The sequence below is a fragment of the Oncorhynchus keta genome, chromosome 28 (assembly GCF_023373465.1).
Source record: "Oncorhynchus keta strain PuntledgeMale-10-30-2019 chromosome 28, Oket_V2, whole genome shotgun sequence".
Taxonomy (NCBI): Eukaryota; Metazoa; Chordata; class Actinopteri; order Salmoniformes; family Salmonidae; genus Oncorhynchus; species Oncorhynchus keta.
In genome coordinates this window covers 36,935,085-36,954,924 of record NC_068448.1, presented here as the reverse complement: position 1 = coordinate 36,954,924, position 19,840 = coordinate 36,935,085, and the positions used below count along the sequence as shown (strand labels likewise).

Here is a 19,840-nt window from a genome sequence, read left to right as displayed (position 1 = left end):
GTTTAGATGAGGGGTCGAGCACAGAGATCTCAGGGACGTAATCACTAGGGCCACCAAACAGAAGAAAACGGACTGAAGAAGAGAGGGAATGCATTGGTCTGCGTCTCAATAGTCTGGGGCGTTTGAGTGAAACCGAGTTCAAAGTTCACCAACCAGTGACGCCCTACAACCCATTTCCATTTTAGTCATTTAACGAATGCTCTTAGGGTTAAGGAGGAATAAGGGTGGAGTGCTTTGCTCAAGGGCACGTCAACAGATTTGTCACCTAGTCGGCTCAGGGGGATTCGAAACAGCAACCTTTCGGTTAACGGCTCAACGCTATAGAACCCAGAGAAGCCCCTTAACCCCTATTCATCCTTCGTACTGTTGGAGCTATAGTCAACAAATTGAGTCCCAAATGGCACCCTCTTCCTTATACACTGCACTTCTCTTGACCAGAGCCCCATAGTCCTTGGTCAACAGTCTTATTATTAGTAGTATTCTTTTTGTTTCATTCACGTCTCTTTTCGACCGGCGCTGTTGGAGCCCGGGAACGTAAGAACATCACTGTACCCTGCAATTACATCTGCGACTCTGTGCATGTGACGAATAAACTCTAATCTAAATCAAATGTAGCGCATTAACTAGGGAATCGGGTGCCATTTGGGACACAGCTGGAGTGCGTGGGCCATGGCTATGCACTGAGTGTACAACACATTTAGGGACACCTTCCTAATATTGAGCTGGACACCCTTTCGCCCCCTCAGAACAGCTTCAATTGGTCGGGGCATGGACAAGGTGTCGAAAGCGTTCCACAGGGATGCTGGCCCATGTTGACTCCAATGCTTCCCACATTTGTGTCAAGTTGTCTGGATGTCCTTTGGGAAGTGGATCATTCTTGATACACACGGGAAACTGTTGACCGTGGAAAAACCCAGCAACGTTGCAGTTCTTGACACAAACAGTTGCACCTGGTACCTACTACCATACCCCGTTCAAAGGCATTTAAATATTTTGTCTTGCCCATTCACCCTCTGAATGGCACTCACACATAATCCATGTCTCTATTTCCTAAAGTCTTAAAAATCCTTCTTTGACTCGTTTCCTCCCCTTCATCTACACTGATTGAAGTGAATTTAACAAATGGCATCAATAAGGGATCATAGCCTTCGCCTGGATTCACCTGGTCAGTCTGTGTCATGGAAAGAGCAGGTGGTCCTAATGTTTTGTCCACTCGATGTAAGTTTCCATTGATTCTCTTAACATGTGTCCCTCCCTCCCTTATTTTTCTATGTCCCCAGCCATTGTTCTTTCACGCGCCATTAAGTTTATACTTGAACTCTCGCTCCCTTTCTGCCGTGACCCGGCGACACTGGCCGTAAAAGCCAACGGTCCGCCTCCTCAATAAATGTATCACCTCATAAAGACGTGGCCGCTGGTGCCACGTTCAGTGGGACGTATCGACAACACAAAGACCAATGAAGGAGAATCCACTGGTCAGGCTATGGGAAACTGGGCAGTCGTTCACATTTGACTTTGAGTGTGAATATACAGTATATCTATAATATGTGATGTGACATGGATTGTACATCTGAAATGGAGGTATTTGGAATTCCAGTTGTAGTGTGTGTGTGTGTGTGTGTGTGTGTGTGTGTGTGTGTGTGTGTGTGTGTGTGTGTGTGTGTGTGTGTGTGTGTGTGTGTGTGTGGGTGCGTGTATGTGTGTGTGTGGGGTGCGTGTGTGTGTGTGTGTGGTGTGTGTGTGTGTGTGTGTGTGTGGTGTGTGTGTGTGTGCGTGTGTGTGTGTGTGTGTGTGTGTGTGTGTGTGTGTGTGTGTGTGTGTGTGTGTGTGTGTGTGTGTGTGTGTGTGTGTGTGTGTGTGTGTGTGTGTGTGTGTGTGTGTGTGTGTGTGTGTGTGACAGTGGTCAACCAAACAGAAATGGTTGAACAACAACAATACATCTGCTCACCTTTTTGATGCAGCTCTCCGGAGAGGACGCTGCCTCGTGGTCATTCAGCATCTGCTGTGAAGAAGACAAACAAACACTTTTTTACAACTCAGCTCCGGCAGAAATAACAGACTCCTAATTCCAACGACATATGGCGCTCTGAACAACCTCGGACCAAACCGTAACCTCTTCTATTAATCATGACCGTGGTGACCTGCTGATGGGCAGGGGGACTCCATACCGTTAACCCACACTAAGACCAGGGGACACAGAGTTACAGAGTTACCACCTACCACATCCTCCACACACCACTTAAGAGCTGTTGCAATAAATGCCTCCGTTTTGTCTGTAATCTCCCCTCCCCTTCAGCATAACAGGACATTTCGCTGAGACAGTCAGCTTTGGGGGAGAGAGAGGAAAGGAGATGTGGAATTAGGCCTCCAGCAATATTTACTCAGAAAGGCTGTGGGGAGAATGCTGCCAGTGTCTGGAGGTTGAAACGCATCAAGTTGAGGAAGCAAGGAATGATGAAGAGGTAGGAGGGATGGTTACAGTGATAATGACAACCCTCCCCCCTCTCTCTCTCTCTCACAGTGGCTCATTCATGGCTGGGAATTAGGGAGGGGAAACCATCCATAGTCTGAGTTTAGCTGGGATTATCAGGCCCACGTGCACGTACACACACACACACACACACACACACATCTCTCAAGCACCCCCCCCCCTCCCAACACACCAGCCCTATCCTCCCCACCTCTCTCCAACAGAGGGTGTGTTGTGTGGGGCTGCACTGGCAATTCCGTACCCGTATATTGAACTTGACATATTAACGTTTAGATTTCTCCTTGAATGTTCTCGATGATTTGAAGGGGGGATATGCGTCTGTGTTCCCGAGCAGTTATCTCATTTGGAATCTGATGTGGGGAAACTGTGGGGGGATTACTTGGCGCGTACAGTGGAGTCTTTTATGAATCACGTTGAATAGACCTGCTCAAAGAGAGATTACGGTCTGTGTGGACGGTAAAGCCGGATCGGGGTCCTATAGGCGCTGGCACGTTTCTGCCCAACAAACACGCGATTCTTCCCGGCCCTAGACCCATTTACTTGTACATGTGCAATTGCTAAGTACATGACTGTAAATGTCCAAACCTCTTAAGGTTTAATGGTCACGTGTATCATGTGTGTGTGCATGATTATGCCACTGCCTTTTGACCATACAGGGCTCCAGAGAAAAGAGACCTGAAAGGGATCTCATTTGTGACTCGATTCAGGAAACGAGGCATATGTCACGCCTCACCACTTCACAGGAGCAGCAATCGTTACGTGTAGGATCTGTGTTGTCATGTTATTCGTATCTCAGAGCCATTTGCGTTGCTAGTTATAGCCTAATGTTAGCTAGCTCACGTTGAACCTGGTCGGTTAGCTACCTGCAGATTCATGCAGGGTAGTAACATCATGAGTTGGGATTTTGGTTCATTGTTTAGCTAGCTAGCTACATGTCTTAACAAAAGACTCCACTACGCAAGTAACCATTTCAATAGAATGTCACTGTGACAACTTTTGATAGACGTAGCTGGTAAATTCCCTCTGGCTGTCTTACTCTGATTTCAGAGCACTCTCGCCTGAGTGTGCCAGAGCGCAGAATAACTGACGAACTTAAGAACACTCAACACCTGTTGAATATGGCCCGTGTCAGTAAACATTGGCAAAAAAAAGCTTAAATATTTGCCAGCAGCACAGTTGCCGTCACCAACGCTCTGGATAACATAAAAACAGCCTAACCAGCTCTGCTAGGCTGAGTAAAATGGTTAGTGAGCTCTTCTCTGTGCCAACGTTAGCCAGTTAGCTTGGGTGCTTGACTGCTGTTAGGACAGAACGCTCGGATCAACCCTTAAAGAGATGGGTGGGGCTAAAGCTTAAGAGGGTGTGAACAACGCTAAATGGGCGTAGACAAAGAAGAGCTCTACGGTAGTCGTACCAAAATATTCAAAGGCCATTTTCTCAAAAGTGAGGTTACAAGTAGATCAACTTTCAAAGCAGAATAACTTTCCCATTGTTCCTCAACTGCAGTGTATGATATACCATTTTCTACCTCTGTCTCTACTTTTATCCAATTAAAAAAAAATATATATATAATCATTAAAAATTTTTGCTGCATGAGACCGAATCGAGACGGTCGGTCACATTTGGTTAAATGAAGACCAAATGAAAATGTTAAAGTAATCTCGTTCTGCCAATAGGTCTCAGTGTCTCCCATGTCCTGTCAAGGGAGACTGGCATCCAGTCCATGTGCTCTACATCCGAGAGGTCACCCTATTCCCTCTTTAGAGCGTTTCTGTTGACCAGGACCCATAGACTGCCATTTCAGACATCTGTATTGAAGACTCATCCATGTGTGCTGCAGACAGACAGACAGTGGACCAAAGCTGTGGTTCACTGCATTAAGCTGTCAGTGGATCTCCCAGCCCACTGAATGGAAGCAATTACACCACAGATACTTACACGAGTACACTTACATCTCGAATCTAATCCTCAGCCTTGTCATAGCCATCCCCCATCGTAAAAACAAAATCACGTCAGCCGGCGGCGCAATTCAATGACACTATTTTAAACTAGCGATCCGGGGTCTTTGTATTTGGTCCACCACAGCCCATGTGTAACTCGTAAGCCCCCTCAAGCCCACCACACACAACAGCATCCAAATACACCCTTGGTGTGTGTTTATAAATGGTTTTAGTGCTGGGAAACTGCTCAGAGGCACAGCTTTGGGCAATGCCAGAGCCATTCACTCAGAGAGAGAGAGAGCGAGAGAGAGAGAGAGAGAGAGAGAGAGAGAGAGAGAGAGAGAGAGAGAGAGAGAGAGAGAGAGAGAGAGAGAGAGAGAGAGAGAGAGAGAGAGAGAGAGAGAGAGAGAGAGAGAGAGAGAGAGAGAGAGAGAGAGAGAGAGAGAGATAGATGGAGCAAGGGCAACACTCAGTTGTGTGTGTGTGTGTGTGTGTGTGTGTGTGTGTGTGTGTGTGTGTGTGTGTGTGTGTGTGTGTGTGTGTGTGTGTGTGTGTGTGTGTGTGTGTGTGTGTGTGTGTGTGTGTGTGTGTGTGTGTGTGTGTGTGTGTGTGTGTGTGTGTGTGTGTGTGTGTGTGTGTGTGTGTTCGAGCGGCTGTGTGTGTATGTGTTTTGTGTGTGTTCAAGCGGCTGTGTGTGTTGCTGCGCGTTTCTGTGTGTGGTGGTGCTGATAAGAAGAACCCTCCTTCACATTCCTGGCCATCCTGTTCACATTGTGCTCTGACAATAGCTCTTAAAAGTGATGGACGCAGATAATGGAAGAGAGGAAGAGAGAGAATGGGAGAGAAAGAGAAAGATTGAGACCGAGTGAGAGAGAGAGGATAGAGAAAGAAGAGAGAGGAAAGAGAGGATAGATAAAGAGTGATAGGTGAAAGAGAGGGAGAGAGAAAAGAGGAAGAGGGTAGACAGAGAGGCGAGAGGGGCCTCCCCCCTATGGTAATATATGGAGGCCAGCTGTAACAGTTTACAAAGTAACAGCTTCATTGATTCTGCAAAACGCTACCAGGCACTCCAACAGGGTTAGGCCCTCTCTCCCTCTCCCCACCACCCTCTCGACACGCCAAACATAAATATGTGTATGTATCAAATTGTGCGAGAGTAACCCGAAACTGTAGGAGACATGCAAACAGACACAAGCAGTTAAACTGACGGTTGAATGTCTTTCAGCTTTTGGGTTAGACCCACTTCTTCCCTCCTCTCCCCCTTTACATTCTCGGCTGGCGCGCTCCAAATCTCAACGTGAGTCTCTGAGAAAATATTTTTTTCTCGTTTTGCATTGAGCTTGGAAAACCAGCTGCTTATAAAGTGAATAAACATAAAAACACCTCAGTTGAAGTCGCTGTGTGCTTTGCTCCGAAGAGCCGCGGTGAACGCTGAACGGGGTCTCCTGCGCTGTAACGCATGAGGTTATAGGTGTGATGCGCAAGGCCCGAGTCTGCCTCTCTCTCCCTCCGTCTCGTTCAGCTCCCGCAGACAGACACACAGGCACCCGCACAGACACACACTCTCCACAGCCTTACAGAGACCCAGTCAAGCAAATAAATAGCCTATTAATTAGAAGAGGGGAAAAAGTGATTGGCCTTCCTGACTAACACCAGCACATGATTTATTGCCCGTGTCACCGCCGTTTCAAAGTCACTTTTCTCCGCGTCAGACGGAACACTCAAAACAGAGGTGAGCTTATTTCTGGATCCCTCCACAGAGCGGTTTCACATTGTACCCTTGTGGTCCTATCTGCACTAGGCTAACGCTGACCTGTACTAACTTGTCAATAGGTCTTATGGACATGACGAGGAGAGAAACTATGGCAAACAGTGCCGGTGTCATGGAGACAGTGGAAGGTGTGTGTCTGGGCACAAAAGCCTTTTTTTATGGGCCTGAAATGACCTCAAACGTAAACACACGGGTCTTGATGAAAGGTGCAGCCACCTGCTGAATCATTCCAACGCAGTGACTGTCTAAACCTCATTAGGTGTGTGTGTGTGTGTATGTGTGTATTTGTGTGACATGCCATGATGAGTAAGCAAGGCGAGGTGTGGAGTGTAAAGAAGCTCCTCGGCAAATGGGACTGCTGTATTGTTACAGCCCCCCTTGCCAACCAGGCACACATGGAGAAAATGGGGCCCGGTTAATTCCAGAACCTCTAGCACCTCTTCTTCTCTCTACCCTTCAGAGGCTGTCCTGCGTAGGACCTACACAAAGCCCACGTGGTCGTTTGCCTTCACAACCCCTGCACCACTTCGCAAGACACAATCACTATGGAAACTTATTGAGAGTCCAGGAATTACCGATAGTGCTTTAACTACTCAGGGATCAGCGACAAAGGCTAGCGCATCCCAGATGTACACCAGTAGCACAGAAACAAAAATACAAAAATAAAAGATCCCTTTCAGAGTTTTCGCTGTCGGAAAATGTTGGCACTCGTTGCCAAAAACAATTCTCCTCAAGTCTGGATAATATGAGGCAATATAGCAACACGGCCAATGGATGGTTATGGATGTCAGAAGCCACAAGTTTCCAAAAAGAAACACCAGCAAACAGACCTCAAGGCCTTTTGAACCGACAGACTGACAACCCATTGGCTACAGGAGCCACACCAAGAAAGCCACAAATTGGAAGTTTTGCTATGCAGTTATTGAGAACTTTCTCCAGCTGGCAAGAGTTAATTGTGGCAATGCCGGGACATTATTGATTTCGTGACCTATAGATTAGCACGGATGCGGTCTTCCGCGGTGCGATCGCCCACTGCATAATAAACGGCTGAGTGTGCCTGTGTGTGTGTGTGTGTGTGTGTGTGTGTGTGTGTGTGTGTGTGTGTGTGTGTGTGTGTGTGTGTGTGTGTGTGTGTGTGTGTGTGTGTGTGTGTGTGTGTGTGTGTGTGTGTGTGTGTGTGTGTGTGTGTGTGTGTGTGTGTGTGTGTGTGTGTGTGTGTGTGTGTGTGTGTGTGTGTGTGTGTGTGTGTGTGTGTGTGTGTGTGTGTGTGTGTGTGTGTGTGTGTGTGTGTGTGTGTGTGTGTGCCTGTGTGTGTGTGTGTGTGCCTGTGTGTGTGTGTGCCTGTGTGTGTGTGTGTGTGTGCCTGTGTGTGTGTGCCTGTGTGTGTGTGTGTGTGTGTGTGTGTGTGTGTGTGTGTGTGTGTGTGTGTGTGTGTGTGTGTGTGTGTGTGTGTGTGTGTGTGTGTGTGTGTGTGTGTGTGTGTGTGTGTGTGTGTGTGTGAAAGAAAGAGAGAGAGAGCTCTTTCTGGTTTTCACTGCTCTGCCGTCTAAACTGGGCACTAACTATCATGTCAAACATGATTGCAGCAAATTAATCACTGTGATTCTCTCCAGCACCAGCCGCTCTCAACCCTTCACAGCCGACACGCTTCAAGAAAAATATCACTAGTCTGCAGTCTTTTCCTATGAGGTCTACACTTCTGATATCGCTTTGATAGCCCTGGACCAAAACAGGCTTGCTCTCTCTTTGCCTCTCTCTCTCCCAGCCTCTCTCTCTGTCTCTCCCAGCCTCTCTCTCCCAGCCTCTCTCTGTCTCTCCCAGCCTCTCTCTCCCAGCCTCTCTCTCCCAGCCCCTCTCTCCCAGCCTCTCTCTCCCAGCCTCTTACTCTCTCTCTCTCTCTCTCTCTCTCTCTCTCTCTCTCTCTCTCTCTAATCAGTTGAATCTTGTTTGAGTAAGGATACTGTCTGACTGGATAGGGTTCTTTTGGACTCAGTTTGTGTTCCAGGGTCATTTGTCCTCAGTTGGGTGTAAAGGGGCTATTTTGGGACTTCCCAACAGATACGGCGCTATCACTACTTAAAACATATTTTAACAATGAGCCTGCTCAAGAAAGAACACGGAGAAGGAGGGAAGGATGGAGAGAAGGGAGGAAAGGGGGAAATCCTCCCTGCTAAATACCAGGAAGTTAGGCAGCATTCTGATAGAATATATCTATGAAGACTTTAATAAGCTGAGGACTTGAAGCCGTCTGCCAAAGCAAACATCAAGGCAGTCCTGATAGCAGAATGCTCCGAGGGCTATTGATGGGGGAGGGGGGCAATTAAACATAATGGCTCCCAGCTTAGCATTGTTTGATTCCATATTATAGCCTTATCAACGTCTTCCACTTTGGCTGTCAGCTGAATGTGAGAAAGGCATACAGACCATGTTAGCGGATGGCAGAGGAACGCACTAGCCCTATTGTCTGGGCCCGACACAAAGGTGAGAGAGATCCGAGATTGGTTTGACGGGGCCAAAGCGAACAGCGTTACTACCCAACGCACCGGGACGGGCCAGGCGTTAGTTGGCGGAACGGAAACCTTCCAAGAGATAGAGAGTGAAAACACAAAGGGCAGATCTGTCAAACACGCGCTGCCATTGTGCGGCCACTTCTCAAACAACAGGCGTGTTTGCAGTACGAGCAACGAGTCATTTAAGAGTCCTTTAAGAGTCCCCATGATTTATGCTCGGGCAAATGTCACAATAAAATATGACGGGTGCTTTTCAATAAAACCCGGGACGAGCTGCATTATTGTTTAAATGGTTCGTATGACTCATATCAACGTATTACTCATACAAGCGACATAGGAGCATGATTTATTTGGCTAATATTCCACAGCTTAATATTCACTAAGTGTACACTGACAGGCTGAACTCCTGTTGCGTTCTTCAACTTCTTGTTGGAGTGAATTGTTCTCTTCAGGACAATATTAGCGCTGAAGGGTTCACGGTCCGCACTTATACACCTTGACAGTGGTGCATTATTTTATAATGCCGGGAGAGAGAGAAATCGATGTTGTGCCTCAGAGTTGTTAAAAACGCGAAAGAGAAAGAGAGCGAGCAAGAGAGAGCACAGGAGCAAACGTATTAAAAGGGTCATATTTTCATACAGGCCTCGCGCCTCATCCATCACCTTAGCATTGGGCCTCTATCCTTTTAAGCCGCGACGCAGAACCTCATATCGACAGAGCCATAGCGATAAATTAGCCGGCTGGCCCACTTTATTGATAAGTCATTTGGGAGGATGATCAGTAATAATCATAAGTGAATAAGGGAGGGGCGATAGATCTCCGGCCAACAGATGCTTTGACAGCCGACCAATAAATAATGCTACCTTGGTGGCTAAGATGATTGCATACACAGTATCCTGGTCGGGGTCGCGTTCACACCATGATATATGGCATCTTCTGTGTTTGATATTGATAAGGTTGCGGCATATCGAAATGTCGTCGGGGCTGGGGGGGGGGGCTATCTCCACCTCTTCTCTAATGATCACATATGGCCTCTTGGAACACACAGGGGGACATTGGAGAGGGGGGCGTCGGAGAGAGATTTAGAGCTTGACCTGTAGGCCGCATAAATTGGATCGAGAGTCAATCCATATGATATGTAGACACTTTTCACTCCTGCTGGCAAACATGTCGTTTGAAAGATGGGATGTCTCGGTAGTGTATGAGGTATAGGTAGCAACATGTTTTTCATTAGCAACATGCTTCAATCTGATCAATCTGATATTGGCTTTCTGGATTCCAGTATTCTCCCATCTCAATTTCTTTCCTCGGAGATGTATGTCTGTGAAGGAATACACATTGGGTCAAATGTCTCTCTCAAACCATTGAAGCCTGTAATTCAAACCAGGGACCCCTTTGTATGCAAAGAAGAACATATCAACCTACTTAAGAGACCAGATCTGTCATCGGAAGAGGTTTTTGGAAGCGGGCCATGGGTATATTGTCATGTGATGATGGAAGACGCCTGGCAAAATTATGTATTGTTTATTGGGCCCGGATAAATATTTACTGCTTTTGCATATTTCGGTGTAAATATGCAAAGAGCTTTCCTTACATCGCGCCTCACGCTGGTCTGACAAGTCCATCCTGCTTGCCAGAGGGCTCGTGAGAGAGAGAGAGAGAGGGAGAGAGAGAGAGAGAGAGAGAGAGAGAGAGAGAGAGAGAGAGAGAGAGAGAGAGAGAGAGAGAGAGAGAGAGAGAGGTGCGCAAAGAGAAGAAGGGTATTTAAAGTACACTAACACTAACTTTGGAGAAATTTCGACACTTAGGGGAAAGGGTGGGGTGGTTTTGAAGGTTAGTCGGGTTGCTCCCCTCCCCTTCGATACGGGCTTGTAGCTTTTCCACATATTGACGGGAGGAGAGGGGAGGACAGGGAGGGAGAAGATGGAAGGGCAGACTTGGGGCCCCTAACATGAAAGTGAAAGGTGTCCCTTGAGTTGGGGCTAAGTGCGCGTACTGTATATTTGGGTCGGGGGTCGGGGGTCGGGGGGGAGCACAAGCAAGCGCTTTCTTTGTGCTTTGGGGTTTAAGCCGGGGTCAGTTCTAGATGATGCCTTCAAGTCGAGAGAGACGAGGAATGACTGCATGATGAGATTTCTTCCCCAGATAAATAAATACCTCATCCAGTGTATTTCCTGCCTGGCTGCGCCTAGTCAAGTCTGATGGGGGAAAGGGGGGAGGTGAGGAGCCCGGGAGGAGTGAAAGGATTGCTTAAAACACTGTTGCATGCCCCAGAAAGACATAATATAGCCAGTTAAGTGATGGGGGTAGGTTGACGACAACTTCATTCCCGTCATGTCAATAGCATCTTTAACACTCGAACCCCCATAGGCCACAGCCACTGAAGTTTGATTTAGTAAATAAATAAAACTCTGCTGAAAAAAAAGAATAAAGCCCTGCTCCTTCCCTTGTTTGTATTTTACGTTGCTCAGTTGTCAGAATATTGAAATCACGAGCAGAAAGGTATAAAGAGCTTTTTTACCATTTTCTTCTCTCCACACAAATAAATGCACTGTGGGACATCTCTCTCTCTCCTCACAGAATTAATGACGTGGGCTAGATGGATGAATGGGCCATAAAAACGGATCATTGTGAATGTTACTTCACAATTTCATTTCAATTAGGTCTCACTGAATGATGAAGAGGTTGATTTAATTAACGGCAATAGTGTGATGATGAAGAACTGTGGCCATTGTGACTGTGAACTAATGAAAACGCTATTGTGTTCTTTGAAATATATATATATATATTTTCATATTCTAATGTTACCTAAGACACAACCAAGTCATTATTATTCTGTCATCATATATGAAATGTTTTTATTAGACTGTTAGAATGTTGACCCGTCATTGGCTGGAAGGGGGGTCCATCAAGGCCAGGCGTATGGTAATGAGGGCCGCGTGACAATGTTCTCTAGCGAATACTTATAGGCTGAAAGGCCCGGCGGCTCTAGTGTTAATGCTGACGCACTTGGGAACTAGTCTACTTGGTCAGAGCACTTTTTATGAATGTCTAAATTCCTGGTTGGTTGTAGCGCCCGGACATCTCTGCTATGGCTAGTCGCTATACCTTCTTTAACCATAAACACAGTATAGACAGTTCCCCAGTCTCTTTCTCTCGGTCTCTCAATGGCCCTTTTGTCCTGACCCCTGACAAATTTTTACAGTGCGTGTGTTTTCTCCCCGTAAAAGGATCGACAAAGTTGTCTCATCAATTGGAGAGAAGTAAGGGTGTCGCGTGTTCCAAGAGCCACAGCGAACAGCTTGTAATGTCAGAACATCTTTTGTTTGTAGGAGCACAGACCTCTCTCCCTCTTTCCCTCTCTCCTTTCCTCCCTCCCACCTTTCTCTCTCTCTCTCTCTCCTGGGGCCACATTTTGACAGTGTAATTTATTGACACCGGGGTCGTGTTCACTAGGCACAAAACGGAAGAAAAGGGACTGAAATAATTGACTGTTTGCTACAGTGTGCCCTAATGAGTCTGACCCAGCCAAAAGCACACTGCCATAGATCCCGCCCCATAGGATATGGGAGAAATAGACATGTACCTGAAGGACAAAGCATCTTTTTCCATGTTCCATGTTGAGGTGGAGGGGACAGGACCAGAGTGGTGCCATTGTAATGGGGATTCAGAATAGACGTATATTGTCTTTAGACACTGAACAGACTGAGGATCACCTAAAATAGAAATAACGGCGTCTGGGGTTAATAGGTCAAAATTACAGATGAACAATTGTGTTCCTGTCTGCCGACTGATGAATCCTCAGAGGGATTGGAGAATGCTGTGTGTGTGTGTGTGTGTGTGTGTGTGTGTGTGTGTGTGTGTGTGTGTGTGTGTGTGTGTGTGTGTGTGTGTGTGTGTGTGTGTGTGTGTGTGTGTGTGTGTGTGTGTGTCCTCCCTTCTGGCCAGCTCATCTCCATCATGATGACAGAGAGTCCTGCAGCTGTCAGCTCCATGACAGAGGGAGAGGAATGGCCGGCCTTGTTCCAACTCTGCAGACATGAGCCAGGCCATCGACAACAGGAAGGCAAGCAGCCCTGTGTGTGTATTGTGGTGGTAACCCAAGACTCAGGACGCGCAAGGATACATTTCAAAGAGACACCAGAGTGCTACAGATGTTGGATATTAAAGGGGAAGTTTCCCTAAAATCCAACATTTCCTAAGTGATTCCATACATTGAAACTAGTTAGGCGGAGTTGGCCTTCTTTTTCTCCCTGCAGCCTGGAACTGGAAAGCTGCAAAAAAGGGATCACATGACGAGTCTTTGTGCACTGTTAGCTCTGCTCTGCCGTCAATCAAAGAGCGATTGAGGAATTTGAGAATTTGGGATAAATTCTTTGTTTTATTGAAAGTGTACAGCCAAATGAGCTATTTTCATCAAAAGTACTATCAGTTTTGAGTGAGGAAATGTGTACTTTTCAACCTAAAACGATTGGGATTATTTATATCATTATGTTACAGGGCCAACTGCAGCAACAGCGGAGATAGGAACAATTGCTCATGTGCGCTGTCATGGGGCAACTCTGTGACGTATATGCCCATATTTGGAGCTTGACGTCACAGATGTGTGTGGGGGTGAGGGTGTGTGGGGTTGTGTGGGGGGGAGAAGGAGCCGGCTCAAAAGTTTGAAGACTTATTATATTATATTATTATTATTATTATTATTATTACTTATCACAGGTAGCCTAAAGTTAGCTCTGAAAAGTGGAAATCCAAACAGATGCCAGCAAGAGCAAGCTGGTGTTCGGTCGCTGTCTGCACTTTATATAAGAAATCTAGGGAACAAGGCACAAAATGTCACTCTTTTCCGTTGAAAGATACAGACAGATGCAGAACATTTCTAGTAGCGATAAAAAAAAACTGGAAAAACGATGTAAACACTGCAGCCAATCTTGCAAATCTACGTGTGTAGTCAGCACTTCATCGACGGTGACTTCTTCAAAAAAAGATATACAACCGGAAATGATGTAACAAAACACAGAAGACAACTCAAAAAGACACAGCTGTTCCTTCTGCATTCCCATGGCCTGGATCTGGTTCCGTGCCAAAACACAGCGGCGCTTTGGAGAAGAGAAAGCGTCAAAGCTAGCGTGCAGAGGTACAGTTGAAGTCGGAAGTTTTCATATGTAACGGATGTGAAATGGCTAGCTAGTTAGCGGTGGTGCACGCTAATAGCGTTTCAATCGGTGACATCACTTGCTCTGAGACCTTGAAGTAGTGGATCCCCTTGCTCTGCAAGGGCCACGGCTTTTGTGGAGCGATGGGTAACGATGCTTCGTGGGTGACTGTTGTTGACGTGTGCAGAGGGCCCCTGATTCGCGCCCGGGGCGAGGGGACGGACTACAGTTATACTGTTACACATACACCTTAGCCAAATACATGTCAGCTCAGTTTTTCACACCGTAGCCTAATACAAGAGCTGGTGTAACTGAGTCAGGTTTGTAGACCTCCTTGCTCGCACAAGCTTTTTCAGTTCTGCCCACAAATTTTCTATGGGATTGAGGTCAGGGCTTTGTGTTGGCCACTCCAACACCTTGACTTTGTTGTCCTGAAGCCATTTTGCCACGACTTTGGAAGTATGCTTGGGGTCATTGTCCATTTGGAAGACCCATTTGCGACCAAGCTTTAACTACCTGACTGATGTCTTGAGCTGTTGCTTCAATATATCCACGTAAATTTCCTCCCTCACGATGCCATCTATTTTGCGAAGTGCACGAGGCCCACCTGCAGCAAAGCACCCCCACAACATGATGCTTCCACCTCCGTGCTTCACGGTTGGGATGGTGTTCTTCGGCTTGCAAGCCGCCAACCTTTTCCCTCCAAACATAATGATGGTCATTATGGCCAAACAGTTCTATTTTTGTTTCATCAGACCAGAGGACATTTCTCCAAAAAGTACGATCTTTGTCCCTATGTGCAGTTACAAACCGTAGTCTGACTTTTTTAAGGCGGTTTTGGAGCTGTGGCTTCTTCCTTGCTGAGCTGCCTTTCAGGTTATGTTGATATAGGACTCGTTTTACTGTAGATATAGATACTTTTGTACCTGTTTCCTCCAGCATCTTCACAAGGTCCTTTGCTGATGTTCTGGGATTAATTTGCACTTTTCGCACCAAAGTACGTTCATCTCTAGGAGACAGAACGCATCTCCTTCCTGAGCGGAATGACGGCTGCGTTGTCCCATGGTGTTTATACTTGCGTACTATTGCTCCCAAGGATGAACCAGACTTGTGGAGGTCTACAACTTTTGGCAGATTTCTTTTGATTTTCCCATGATGTTAAGCAAAGATGCACTGAGTTTGAAGGTAGGCCTTGAAATACATCCACAGGTACACCTCTAATTGACTCAATGATGTCAATTAGCCTATCAGAAGCTTCTAAAGCCATGACATAATTTTCTGGAATTTTTCAAGCTGTTTAAAGGCAACTTAGTGTATGTAAACTTCTGACCCACTGGAATTGTGATACACTGAATTATAAGTGAAATAATCTGTCTGGTAACAACTGTTATAAAAATGACTTGTGTCAGGCACAAAGTAGATATGCTAACCGACTTGCCAAAACTAGTTTGTTAACAAGAAATTTGTGGAGTGGTTGAAAAACAAGTTTTAATGACTTAAACCTAAGTGTATTTAAACCTCCGACTTCAACTGTATGTAGCTAGTCTAATCATTAGTTCGAGTTGTTCTTATTGTGTTGTAGCCTAGGCGCTATGCCGGTTAGCATATGTTGGTTGAGGATACCATAGATAGACAGTTATTGTGTCACCTTACATTGTAATAGACAGTAATTGTATCATCGTACATTCCAGAATAGACAGAAGAAAAATAAAAGGTGTTGTTGCATTTGAATGACTTACTCCCTGAACACACCGACAGAGTCATCGCATGCTGGTACACCAGAAGCACATTCATTTCCAATGGAACGCTGCGTTTGCAGTCGCAGTGCGTTCTGTGTGGTGCGTACGATGGATCTATCGAACGCATGCATCAGACCGTACACGTAGACGGCTTGACAGAAATGGAAGCAGGTGAATGTTGGACTTTTGGTGCACACATATCCAGATGATGTTGGGTACTATTTTGCGCAATGCCGCTATCGGTGCGATCAAGGCGTTAGGATCGAAACTACACCCTTTTTGTTCTCCATAAGCATAATCTATCCATGTCTGATATGTTGGCTAGCCTTGGTTTATTTGCATGACAACATTTCATGTTTTTAACAACTGTATAGTATAGCCTTGCGTGACATACATTGCCCCAGGAATCACCTGGCCTATTTGGTTGTATGTAGTCTGTCCTATTGTGTATTTGTAACCCCACCTCTACTGTCGATAGTAGCCAATGAATATCCCAACAATATAATTACTTTTAGCCCCATGCCCATAAAACATGTTTTACAGATAGTAAACGTTGGCAGCCCTCCAGTAGTTCTATTAATCAGAAGCAAGTATTTCATTGTCAGACATGTTTACTTCGTATAACTAATCTGTAACACTAAGCTACGGTCTTCACCCCCCCAAATAAAATAAATCAATTGCATCTGTGATTATTAATAAGGATAGTTTTTAGTTAAAGGGATTCAACCCACGAGAGCGTATATGCACAGTTGTTAACCATCTCCGCTGTTGTTGCAGTCGGCAACATTAAGAAAATAATTTCAACCGTTTTAGATGGAAATGTACAGTATACATTTCTTGGCTCAAGACGTACAGTGCTTTTGATAAAAATAGCTAATTCGGCCGCACGCTTTCAGTAAAACAAAGAATTTGTCCACAATTCTCAAGATTTCTCAATCGCTCTTTAACTGACTACAGAGCATTGCTAACAGCACGTAAAGACAGGTCACGTGACCCGGTTTTGACTGCAGAGAGAGAGAGAGAGAGAGAGAGAGAGATGATAACTCCACCTATAACTAGTTTCAATGTATGGAACTATTTAAGGCATTTCTGGTTTTAGGTAAAGCCTTTAACGTGTTCACCCTGTTGCGTTGCAGGAGAACTAAATGTAAATGTGGATTCGAGGTTCAGAAAAAGGCTTCTGAAGCTTGTCATTTCAACCTACCGAAACATTTATCAACCCCGACAAAAATGTCCATGAATTATAATCCACAAAATAATTGACCTTTGACCTTGACCTTTCCTGACGCTGCATGACTATTTTCCTGCTGTAGAAAACTGGCTTAAATGAACAACCTACATCTGCAGATGTGTATTTCTGGTATACTGAGTTATATTGTACACGTTTCACCTTTCTATCAGCAAACACATTGACTGTAGGAAAGATGTAGATTATTCCTCAGTCAGCTATCTGCACCATTAGAAAGTCTGTCCAGCTTTGAAAGCGCTATTAATTACTCGCAATCAAACTCAAATTATTGCATTTCCCATCATTTCAAGTTCAATTCGAACACAATTACCTCTGATGATAATTGAAGCAGTACAAGCACACAGTGATAAAAATACCAACCGAAATAACTGCATAATAGCTATAATAGCTATAAATTTGTATCATTTCGAGGCTGACTTGGAGATAAAGCCATAAAAAGGAGCTTGTGTATGGGAAATGGACTGTAGCTCCACAACCGTTTACTCTGGCGATTTGATGAGCGTCCAATCTGATTATTTACAACTCGAAACGTAACATTTATTTTTATTTTTAAAGGAGTTAAGTCAGCTGCTTACAGCCAAGAGACGCTGTCTGGTGATACACACCGATTCGTTTTACTCCACTACGGTGGCTGATGAGGCCACACAGTGCCAAGATCATAGCTGTGGTAGCCAATGAGAATCGCTGCACGCAGGGCGATTGGATATCTAGTATGTCGCGGTGGCGGGATTTTGGTCATCCGCTTCATGTAGCGAGCTGATAATCTGTTGTCAGGTTGTTATTGCTCTCGATATCCTAGAAATAAAAGCAAGTGTGCCGTTCAGTCAACAAACTCTCCTGAAGTCAATCGGTGGATGTTTCAAAGTGGACCTCAAGACAAACAGTACACACCTATGCTGACATAACATTCCTTTGTCTGCAATAGATTGAATTGAGGGCATTTGTTTTAATAAGTTCGTCAACTCATCTTTAAACCTTTCAGTGCTACTCGGAACCTCGTTCGGGATTGAAACAGCCACTACTAAACGTTTACGGAGACTTGCGCTAAAGGAGACAAACGGAAGCCCATTGTGTGCTCACTGATTCTCTCCAGATGACGTATGTGGTTAAGTGATCTGTGGGACATCCGGCGTCTACGTGATAACAACCACTCGGGTCTCTGTCATTCCCTCGTCTGTGTTTATTCTGTTCCCCTCTCTCTCTCTCTCTCTCTCTCTCTCTCTCTCTCTCTCTCTCTCTCTCTCTCTCTCTCTCTCTCTCTCTCTCTCTCTCTCGGCATACTATTTATCTGTGCTCTCCAGAGATAGCGACGTTTATCACCACAAGGACTTGTCTCCAAGTCCACGGGATCAACCCATCACCTCCACAATAAACGTCAGGGTGAGATGATTGATGCGGCTAATGTAATTGATTAGGGGGCCGCGTCCCGGGACATTGCATCCCCATGATTCACTGCTGTCTTGTTTACTCAGAGCGAGGAGCGAGGAGGAGCGAGCGGAGGCGGCAAGACGAACCTGGCGGTGACATGGGATCCGGCGCCCGCTTGGCCCAAAACAACAGACACATCCCCTGAGAGACGAGAGACTCTCGCTATTTTCTTTCTCTCTACTTTATGATTGACCCTGGAGGTGGTTGGGGACAGTCATTAAATAAGATATAGAAGATCAGAGATAGGGGTACAGACAGTCACACTCCCTTAGACAAAAGGAACGCGTTTTCCCTGCTTGTGATGAGTCGACATGTCATTGATGAGTCACCTAGGTCATGAAAGGGACGGCCTACAGGAACATCCTCCAGCATGGCCATGGAACCACCCGCTACGGCTGTCACTTCTATTCTCATTTTACACTACCCATCCTAGACCACGAGACACATAGTCTAACAACAAGTGGATTTCATCCATCTGTGAGGTACTGCAATGGAATTCTGCCCCTTAGCTGTAGTTCAACACTTCTCAGTCAAGTTCTCAGACAGACGGACAGACCATCACAACCCAACCCTGTCCATGACCCTAATACACCACTATCACCCCCAAAGCCGTATAGGGCCGCCTCGATTTCATGCCAGAGAATATAAGCACCACATGTGCTTTCCAGTCGAGACGGGTCGTGATCACTCGGCTCTCCCACAGGTGGCATCTGCTGCAGAGACACGCATCGGAAAGGAGGGAGAGCAGGCTTGGCTGACCTTCGGGCTCATCACAAATGACTTTATTAGCAGGGAGATAAGAGGACACCTTTAGGAGGACTTTACTGCCCCGTCAGCGAGAAGGATCTCCGCCAGAGAGATTGCTGTCCCGAGCTTATCGACGAGCCACTTATCAGGAAGAACTTTCCTGACATTGAGGAGGGCCTGCAATTCGTCCTCAGAGACTGTCCTCAACCTCCAAAGAGACAACTGGTTATCAATAATCAGTGGGGTCATGGAAATATGCTGTCGTTGTGACAATTAGTGTCGTAAATAAAGCATGAGCGAGGTTTGAGAAGGGTTGTTGTCCTTGTTGTTTCCGTGTCTCAAAAGGCGTGACGGAAGGTAGATAGGGATCCACTGCTTTAGAAGCTGAACTCTGGTTTATAACTATCTGTCTCGGCCTGATGGATCGCTTTATGGTGGCTGTCTAATGGTCATGACTCGAACTGGAACTTTCCATTAGTCATGTAAGTAGAGCAATCAGTGCGGAAAATGTTTGCGAAGGCCCCCCGACCTTTGCTGTTTTTGTGTCGGCGACTGAGCACACCAACGCTTGTGCCACTTCTGACGCCTCAACTAGCGAAAACTGAGTGCGTGGCGAAATGGCTTGAGCCCTTTTTGAACGACGACTCTGGCGCGCTAATGTTTCTGTGGTGTCGGTCGTTCAGCGTTGGGTAATGGATGAACACGTCGGAGGGAACTTGGACAGCGAGCCAAGACGTGGTGAGAGAGAAGTCGTCCGTCCGGGCCGTGAGAGAGCACAGTGCGGGCTTTATTCGCCTCCTCGGCACCGT

The 19,840-nt window shown here is 46.0% G+C and overlaps 1 protein-coding gene across 12 annotated transcripts in view; it reads right to left on the bottom strand.

The window, feature by feature from the left end:
- Positions 1 to 19,840, bottom strand: part of prdm16 (PR domain containing 16) — a 236,073-nt gene that overhangs the window by 109,528 nt on the left and 106,705 nt on the right. For 11 of the 12 annotated variants that reach the window (XM_052482910.1, XM_052482917.1, XM_052482911.1 and 8 more), the window contains exon 3: positions 1,949 to 2,002. In XM_052482910.1, coding sequence (XP_052338870.1) covers positions 1,949 to 2,002 — 54 coding nt within the window. The remainder of the gene's footprint in view (positions 1 to 1,948; positions 2,003 to 19,840) is intronic. The other variant, XM_052482912.1, reaches the window with a different exon arrangement.